Genomic DNA, 10,802 nt, shown 5'->3' on the forward strand with positions numbered 1-10,802 from the left:
TCTGATTTCCCATTCTAGAAACTACTACTAATCCAAGTGACTTCTATCTAAGATTTAGCCAGATTTTTTATTATTTTGCCTTTTCCAGACGAACCTTGCCAACTATATTGTTACGACACATCCGACACTCTGCTGGTTTCCTTCGGAGAAAACGTTCAGGATGGAACTTTCTGCAACCCTCCCACTTCTGATATGTGCATATCAGGTGTATGCAGGGTAAGTAGTAACAAATTCACTTTTCAAAATAAATTTTTTAGTTATGATTTCTTTCAAATTTCTAGAAAGTCGGTTGCGATTTGAAAGTCGGCTCGGATTTGCGATTGGATGCTTGCGGAGTTTGTGGCGGTGATGGAAGTTCTTGTGATAAAGTAACAGGTATAAGTAACTAGATAAATAAAAAAATATTTTTATTTATTGTTATTTTTTTGTTTTCATAGGTATCTTCAATGTGTCTAAAGATGTCGCCACTCAAGAGGTTCGAATCGTAGGAACTATACCCGAGAACGCAACCGGTATCGTTTTGCGCGACGATGGGGAAACATCGAAAATATTAGTGGTGTCTAATGAACAAAATACGACGAAGAGATTTGTAGACGAATTGAAAAAGTTTGTATAATTTTAGTAAATTTTATCTAGTTTTTGCTGAGCTTATTCAAAAATAGTGTCCCGGACAAAGTTTTTGAGTTATTTGAAGAAATGTAAAAAAATGTCCCAAATTTTTATATAGTCAAATAATATATTCGAGTTTATATTATTTTTTTATTTATAATTTTTATATTGTAATATTGTAATATTTTATTTAGAAAATCCTTACAAGGTGAATACAAAGTCGGAGGGTCAATTGTTTTTCAAGAAAGAATAGCAGGTGCAAACAAACTGATGTTAAATGGACCTCTAAGAAAGATGATATACGTTTATGTAAGTATTTAATATATATATATATATATATATATATATATATATTGTACAAGAAATGTAAACAAAACCTAATCGAGTCGAGATAGCTTGAAGAAAATTATATATGAAACATATATGTACATTGCCTATAAAAATTATATACAATTTGAAACTTTTTCAAAAATATTTGTTATCAGACAAAAGAATAATAATGAAAAGATAATACTTTGCAATTTGCTTGTTATAAATTGGTACAATTTTATATAGTAATAAATTCGTGAATTTCTGTTTTTTTTCAGTTAATTCAAGAAAGTATTATAGAAGAAATTTTAGCGCCGAATTCACAAAACACAGGAGTACTATACGAGTATAATATTAATAAAAAGGGACTGCACTGGTAAACTATTTTATATTTAACTTATGTATATATATATATATATATATATATATATATATATAAGTTAGTCTTGTTTCATAAATTTATGAGATAAAAAATTGTAAAAACCATGTAATATTTTTATCAAAATTTGGCTCTGAGAATGGATCATCTGAGTCAATGAAAATTCAAAAATATGTTATGTGTTCTATTTGTGTTTTATTAATATATATATGTATGCGTTAATAATACTATATATACTAATAAATCATACATCAAACACTAAACACACTTTTGTTTTCTTCTTGCTTAAAAAATCTCATCTAATAATTTATTCCATTTATATGATTTTTTTTCTAATTTTTGAAATATTTTCTAGAAATCCTGAAGAACTCCAACAAAGAAACTTGAAACAATACACTTCTCCAACATCAATATCTGCAACATGGATGTGGAGCAACTTTTATTTATAAAATATATTTTAATATATTTATTTTAAAAATAAATCTGTCATAATTTATCTTTATATTAAATGTGAATATTAAACGAAAAAAATATTTTTCTTTGAATCCTGAATGTATGTATATTAGGCTAGTGGTCCTTATATGGACTTTTTCGAAATTATTTGTTAAAAAATCTGATTCGTTGTTATACGTTCTACTTATTATATTTAAAAAAATATCACACTTTATTCTTTAGAATATTAAGATATCAGAAATAGACTTTTAAAGTATCAGAAGAGTTGACAATAGAAAGAGCAGCACAGATTTAGTAGAAAGTCCCAAAGAAAGTGACCCGGAGGTTCCTGAAAACAACCAAAAGGGAAAGTAAGAATAATAAAGATTCAAAAATAATGAAAAAAATGAAGAATTGAATGAGATAAAATAATAATATGTGCTTTGCTAAAATTTATATCATAAATTTTATATTAAACTTACTATAGGCGGAGCACGTAAAAATACTAGCCGGAGCAAATTGATATGTATATAGCTGAGAGTAAATATTTCAACTACGAATTATTTAAAATTTTAATATCCAAGTTACTAGATTTACGTAAATTTTATCTAGTTTTTACTAATGTGAACATATTATAATATCCGGCATGAAAATTAAAAATTATTTGAAGAAAACTAAAAAAAACGTCCTAAATCCATATATTGCAAGTTATGGAAATACTAAAGTCTGCATTTCAACTACGAATTATTCAAAAATTCAATACCCGAGTGTATATAACAGTTTCTACTACATTTTAGTAAATTTTCTCTAGTTTTCCCTAATGTAAACATATTATAATGTCCGGAAAGAAAATTAAATGTTATTTGAAGTAAACTAAAAAAATGTCCTAAATCCATATTGCAAATTCTGGAAAACTAAAGTCTGCATTTCAACTACGAATTCTTCTAAATTTTGATATATAAGCGTTTATAACAGTTTTTACAAAATTCTAGTAAATTTTATCTAGTTTTTACTAATGTAAGCAAATTATAATGTCCGGGATAAAAATTAAAAGTTATTCGAAGAAAACTAAAAAAATGTCCTAAACCCATATATTGCAAGTCATATAAATTATGTCCTAAACCCATATATTGCAAGTTATCAAAATACTTAAGTACGCATTTCAACTACGAATTATTCAAAATTTTAATATGCAAGTGTAAATAAAAGGTTATACCAGGTTTTAGTAAAATTTATCTAGATTTTGCTGAAGTATATAAAACATAGCGGCCGGAAAAAAATTTCCAAGATATTCAAAGAAATGCTATAAAATGTCCAAAATTCACATATTGCTAAAAATACTCGTTTATTACTAGAAAAACGTTCCCATAAGTTATTTAAATTTAATATATAGGTGTTTACTAACTTAATTAATTAATTTTTTCTAACTTCTAAAATGTAATCTAGCTTATACTAAAGTATACAAAAAAATTGATAAAATGAAGATAAAATGAAAGGATGAGTTGACCAAAGAAGAGGTACTACTAGAAAGTGAATGATATGAAAAAAGAAGCCTTAAAGATGACAGATGAAAAACTACCAATGTAGAAAGGAATCTGAGGAAACCAGTTTGAATGTAATAGTTTATATATATATATATATATATATATATATGTGTGTGTCTTTTCTCCTCTGACCTGTCTCAGCCGAATAATCCCTCCCGTACAGCCCAAAAGTGTGCAAATCATCAGCAGGAGGTCCCTTCAGTTGGACCTGCACCTTCTCCATCATCAGCAGGGCTCCCTGGGCTACATCGGGATGTCCTTTTGTATGCCCTAAACCTGTGATGGTGTTCCTGTGGGATCTGGCACTCGAATGCCACTTGTGCATGTGCATTCGTTCCCTCGATAAGGGATTCAGGGAATAGGAGAGGGACGTTGCTGTCGTGAGGACATCTTGAGCTGGAGAAAGAGATATATGGTAATAAATGGTATATATATATATATATATATATATATATATATATACATGATTGATTTCTTGGATGGCGTAACATCAAGTAAAAAATATAAATAAAGTAAGGATTTTTTAAAACATCTTTATTTTTCCATACGTTTCGACGTAAAATTCTACGTCATTGTCAGTGGTTCTACAATTTAAAAAAAACAGAAAGTAACGTTAAAAATAGAATATACATAAGTAATAGTAAAAAAAAAGGTTTAACTAAAGAGACAGACTAATTATATCTAAGCCTTAAATTAAAAAATGCATAAACATTACTTACTTGAATTTGTAATGTTTATGCATTTTTAAACATCATACATACCAGGACAAAAACATTAAAAAAAATTAAGAAAATAAACATTGTATCAATATTCGAGAAGGACAATTTTTTGGAAAATAATGATGAATAACCACAAAATTAAAACCATTTTGAGAAAAGTTTTAAACTGTAACACATTAAGACGTATGAAACTAACCCATTTCAAGCAAACGACTCGAGTGTTATGTGTGATCCAAGGATTGCGTCACACACACTTGTAGTTGCTGAATGACACGAATCTGGTGTCAAAACGTATAAATAAAAGGTTTTAAATACTTTTTACATTTTTTTTTATTTCGACAAATGGGCTGCTAGTTACTCTTTAATATATATATATATATATATATATATATATATATATATTTGATCCTTTGGGAGCAAAGAAATTCGAACATGTCCATATTAAGGACCACCCTAATATATATATATATATATATATATATATATATATATATATATATATATATATATAATATATATAAATATATATATATATATATATATATATATTAGGGTGGTCCTTAATATGGACATGTTCGAATTTCTTTGCTCCCAAAGGATCAAATGCTTCCAAATTAATAAAAACAAATTCTCTAAAAATTTTAGCTCTTAATATTAACATTTAGATAGTCCGCAATTCAATTAAAAGTTTTATATATTTATTATTACCATATATCATTAAGTAAACTCTTGAGACATCTGTGATAGCATTTGTGAACTCAAATATTATGACATTAAAAAATATTTATAATTTACTTAACCCCTAATTAAATCCACGTGGGTTGTTTAACAAAATATTTATTCATCACAATGAATTTTGGAGCAAAATATTTATTTAATTGGTGATGTGGACACTCAAATTATCAGTAATAAATTGCCATTAATACTACAAGTGCTAAAAGTCTGCTTTCACAGATGGCGCAAGAATTTATTTAATGACATATGTTAATAATAATATATGAAACTTTTGATTCAATTGCGGACTATCTAAAAGTTGATATTAAAAGCTAAAACTTTCAGATATTTTTTTTTATTAATTTGGAAGCATTTGAGCCCTTGGGAGCAAAGAAATTCAAAAATGTCCATATTAAGGACCACCCTAATATATAAATGTATATACTTACATGATGGAAATTCTGCAGATATTTTAGCATGTGAGAAACGCATTCGTGGTGCCACTTTTTGAAAATCTGGATATCTGAAATTAAAACAAAAGTTACCCTATAATACTCTCATAGATTTTTTCTAATAAAATTTTGTCCCCTGCTTTATATGACAAAAATAGTAAAAATAATAGTAGTCGATTAAATTAAATTAAATTTAAGTCCATTATTTACTCGAAGAAGTCTTCTTATAACTATTAGAATAATTTTAAATTTTTTTACTTACTTTACTCCACAATCAGAAATCTCAGGGCCGGAACAGGAGACTATGGAGCATACCAGAACATCGCCTGTGCGGTCGCCCCATTCGCGGGCACCCTTGTACGCCACTGCCCTGTATTCGTATGTCAACTGAAAAAAGTAACGGTATCATAAAATCAATAATAATAATAATAATAATAATAATAATAATAATATGTACTTATAATTAATAATAGATGCTAGCGATACATGACATCATCATCGAGGAAAATTGCTGGAACTTCAACGTACCGAAATTTTAAATATTTTTTTGAAAACTTTGAAAAAATTTGATTTTTGAGAATCTTGAGTTTTTTGCCAAAAACTAATCAGCATGTCTCCTCATCCATTTTTTTGCAACTACCTTTCTTTAATAACAAATAATAATATTATTCCTTAAAAAAACGGTTTGAAACTAGGGCGCTTTTCAGTATAATTTTAGCTAAATACCTATTAATTAGAATAAGTAAAGTTTTTCATCTTAAATAATATTTTAGTCATTATATCATTTTTGTACAATTTATTATATAATGAGATATTGATTAAAAGCAATGAATAATGGTGCATTTTTATTTAAACCATAAATAAAATAAGTATTAATAAATCGCAATTCTAGCTGCTTTGCCATTAAGGTAAACGTACCATATTACGGGATGTTAAGAAACGTTTGACTTTAAAGACGAATTTTAGAGAAAATAGGCAAGTGGACGAACTAAATCTGTTATATTTTATTAATTAGACCTTTGAGATTATTATAAAACAAGATTTTTCGTCGTAGAACGTCATTTATAGAAATAATCGGCATTTTGGTGAGCCACGCGTTTGTCTCTAATTCCGTAATAAAATTTGGTTCATGAACCTAATGCCGGGAGTCGTTGTACACTATTCCGTGATAGCGCTCGAAGCATACATTTTTGATCGTAATGCCTTGATAAATATATTTGTAGGTTATGAAAAGTACGGTTAATTGAAAAATAATATTTTGATATAATTTTAAACACATATTTATTATATTTTCATGGAAATTTGAACAGTATAAGTGATTATAAAACTTCAAAAAAAAATGAAATAAAAGCTGGTATCAAAATTACAGTAATTATTGTAACACTGGAAATGATATGAATAAATCAAACTGGAATGAAAAAATAAATCAAATAAAAAATATGAAACAAAGAGGATAATTTATGTATTCAATTATCAATCCTAAATCTGCATAAATATATCTATTACTTAACATTCAAAATATATTTAAAGTATGAGATCATATAACAATTAGCTAGAGGGTTAATACATAATTTTCTTATTAAACTATATTTCTTATTTAATGAAAATATAAACTTTATCTAAATATATACTTTAAACTCTAAATAAAAAATTTAAACACCAAATAAAAATAACAATTTCATCAACAAATGTAAATAATCTTTAAAGTCCTTAAATTTACTAGATTAAATCAGGTACAGAAAATACACCTCTTTTATTTACTGGAATTGGTGGTTTTATTTTTTGCACTATATCTTTGGCATCATAATCTAACACATCGTCTTTATCAGGCCAACGCCAGTTAACTCTTCCATTTGCAAAACCGCTCATAGTCATAGTTTTGACTAGGTACTTTGTTTGATCAGTCTTGTCATTAGAGGTTCCGAGTATTATTAGTACGACGTGCATTATTCTCTATTCGCCAAGAATATACATTTCTACTCCAGGCACTTTTTAAGCTGTGAAAAACTGCTACGTCCATAGGCTGTAAAATATGAGTTGAATTGGGCAATAAGGCAACCAAAATAATGCCAATTTCTCTACATAATTTACACAGGTGATAGGACAAATGCGAAACATGACCATCCAAAAATAAAACAACTGGTTTTTCAATATTTTCGTTTATAAGGAAAGGATTGAAAACATTTCCAATATACTCAAAAAAGTTTTCGCTGGTCATCCACCCTTTATCACTTCTGCCTATGGACCAGGTTTTCGGGTATTTTGCTAATATGTTAGATGGTATCCTCTTATAAGGAAATAATGACAGAACTGGCATCAACTTCCCATCTGCAGAAGCGCCGATCAATACTGTAAGGCATTCCTTTTCATCATTTCCTGATCTGCAATGTACAGATTTGGAACCTGTTTTAGCTAAAACAGCTTGACCTTTTGGTCACAGAAAAAATGCAGATTCATCGCAATTAAAAATTTTAGATGGGTCTTGTAAAAGCTCACTAAAGTCATTTTCCTGAAAATATTTCTCAACTCGCTTGAACCATGCCCTAATTTTCACCTCATTCACACTGACATGAGCCGTAGTCAAGGGTTGACATATTCTTTTACTAATCAAAGGGTTTCTTCTAAGAAAACCCTCATACCAATGCCGACCTGGATATCCTTCCTTAAATTTGTTAGACCGACCGAGTTCAGCAACCAGTTTATGTATAGAATTTAATAAAATGTCTTTCATTACAGGAAAACCCATTTGAGCCATCGTTATAACCCATTCAACAATAAGGTTTTCTTCTTCGGGGGTCAGTACTGCTGGAGCTCCTGCACGACCTTGCTTTTTGTATTTTCCGTGTAATTTATCATATAAGGTTTGATTGGGAACTTTATATATTCTGGAAGCTTTGTAAACAGATAAAGTACCATCGCGAATTTCTTTTAAAGCCTTTTCTAGGGTTTCATGTGAATATTTATTTGAAGCCATCGGTACTTTGAAAAACTAAAAAAAATATTTAAAAGTTATATATTTATACATAAAATTTACATAAACTGTCAAGTACGTTGCAAAAATTAAGCAAATCAAGACTACCGTATTTACGAATATGTCCCTAATTCGCTGCATACATACACACATATCCGCACACTAGTGATTCGTGCTCTATAAATATCGTGCGTCATTGATAGAAAACAAGTGTATCTATAAGCTTTGACATTACACAAATGATTTATCGTAGATGAAATAAAAGAAACATCTGATTCTCTCATTACTACCATATTTTATGGATATGGGAATAATGGAAATAAGTAAAAAAAATCATATATTTTCTTGCTAAAGAGTAGTCATTTCAAACTCAATTATTAGGGTTAAAAATTAGAAAGAACATATACCGTAATTAGGTCACAATATTCTGTGGTCATCACCAAACTTAGTAACACCAAAAACACCACTAAATTTAAGCATAATTGAGAATAAAAGACTAAAATAATTCAGGTCTACTTTTCCTAATTACGTGACACTCACGGAATAACGTTCAATGCCTCAATTGTGTGAACTTAATTACGGGAGTCACAAAATTGACACTTTCTTAAAACATATTTGCTCGATTTAACTATAAAACTTATCACTTATTATTTCTTAACAATAATATCACAAATTTATATTGAATAAGCTTACCAGTGTCACATAAAAATCTTAAGCAATTGTAGCGTCACATTAACCTAACTAACAACGGGACTGTACGTAATGGCGATCGGGTTATGACAGATGCGTTCAGAAGCTCTATATGGTTTTAAAAACTAATATTTAAAATGGAAAATCGTGCTCATTTGATGAGATTCGAATTATAGTTTATGTGGTATTGTTTAAAATTATTATTCACCGACTGTTTTCTTATTTTGCGATCAAAATGAAAAACTCCCGTAATAATGTACTATCCCGGAATAGTGTACGTTTACCTTACTTTAATTTTAATTGTTTCCGCAGTCAATAGGGGCGCCACTAACTGTAGCACGTAAATTCAGCCCTAGGTTTAATAAAAGATAAACATATAATATAGTAAAGATAAACCTGATTAATTTGAATAATTGAAATATATACGTGTAAAAGATATTTTCAACTGAATCACAAATATGTTTTTACAAATAGTATATATAAAAAATTATTAAACTTTAAAATACGTGTATTATATTACTAAATCAGTTCTTATGGCATCGTGCCTTGAGGCAAATTGCTGGAACTTCCCATTCTATAATGAAATATTCGAAGAATATTAAATGTTTTCAAATAGATTACTAAAAAATACTGCAACTTTAATTATTCGTATTTTATAGACGGAGCAAAGAGTGCAGAAAATAGAAATCGAGTTTTTGAGAGAACGGAGCATCCGATTTGAATGATCCAAAAAAAACATTCAATTCGTAATGTCGGGGAGAAGTGGTGATTCGCTTTTGGCAAAGGCAGGTCTGGCCGTTTCGGAGATACTATGCAAAATGAGCAAAATGGCAGTTTTAAAAGTACTGAGCATCCGATTTGAATGATTCAAAAAACTTTCGTTTGTTTTCAATACAAAACGTTTGTATTGACAAAACAATTGCTTTTAAGGATAAAAAATTATTACATCTTTTTTTATTTTCCATAAAATATTTTTTTGTAATTTTGGATTACAAATTGAAAAAATTACCCAGGCTAAGCACAGTCTAAGCGCCACTCTGGTACAAATGTTTATGTACTGGAAAACTTTTCCAATTTTGTGAAAACTATTGAAAAATGTGAAGATGCCGTCAAGCTAAGCACAGTATAAGTGAAAATGTCGCAATTATTTGCAAATGCGTTTAGATTGTGACTATACGGGAGCACTTTTTCAATTTTGTGTAAATTAGGCAACTATTTTTTTTTTAAATTGAATTCGAAATGAAATGACGATTGTTGTTAATGTTCTGGAGATAAATTGATTTATGATTTACATTTGATTTGCTCAGATATAACAAACAAGATAGCAAAAATAATGAAAGTTACAGTATTTGTAATAATATATTTGAAAACGTTTAAAATTTCTCGAATATTTCATTACGGTACGGGAAGTTCCAGCAATTTGCCTCAAGGCACGACACCACAAGTTCATTAATGTAATTAAATTAATTATTGAAGCATTATTCAAATTGCGAAAAATATCAATACATCATATTAGCTTTGTGTTTTTGAAACAACCTAGAATAATTTATAAATCATTAGGTAATTGTAATTTCTCATTGAATCGAATTTATTTAATTAGTTTAATTGGTAAAATTAGTGGGTGACTATTTAATCAGTATCGATTTTTACAAATATGTACACTTGTCAGGTTTTCGTAATAAAATGATAAATTATATTATTGTTATTTAAGTAATTAGTGTAGTGATAAAATACTGTGTAATAAAAAATGATAAGTTATATTATTGTTATATATGTAAATAAAGTGTAGTGATTTAAGTGTTATATTTTACTTATTTCCATAATGAAATTCAAAAAGTCCAAATCAAAAAACATAGCATCTGCAATGCGCCCGTTGTACTTTCTGAATAAATTTCTGGGTTTAAGTATACGCGATTACAGTAACAACATGCGTTTGAGTAAATTTTCCATCGCAAAAAGCATATTGTCATTTTTAATATACCT

The 10,802-nt window shown here is 28.4% G+C and overlaps 1 protein-coding gene across 1 annotated transcript; it reads right to left on the minus strand.

The window, feature by feature from the left end:
• Window positions 1–1,998: 1,998 nt before the first annotated feature.
• LOC113364332 (vanin-like protein 2) lies at window positions 1,999–7,033 on the minus strand. Its single transcript, XM_026606820.1, has 5 exons — window positions 6,920–7,033; window positions 5,421–5,545; window positions 5,156–5,229; window positions 3,406–3,669; window positions 1,999–2,078 (listed from the first exon to the last, which is right to left on the minus strand). The coding sequence occupies exons 1-5, from the start codon at window positions 7,031–7,033 to the stop codon at window positions 1,999–2,001; spliced, it is 657 nt and encodes a 218-aa protein (XP_026462605.1).
• Between the last annotated feature and the right edge of the window lie 3,769 nt (window positions 7,034–10,802).

This window comes from Ctenocephalides felis, unplaced genomic scaffold, assembly GCF_003426905.1.
Source record: "Ctenocephalides felis isolate EL2017-DRISC unplaced genomic scaffold, ASM342690v1 CF-g0.4_SCAFFOLD_00845, whole genome shotgun sequence".
Lineage (NCBI taxonomy): Eukaryota > Metazoa > Arthropoda > Insecta > Siphonaptera > Pulicidae > Ctenocephalides > Ctenocephalides felis.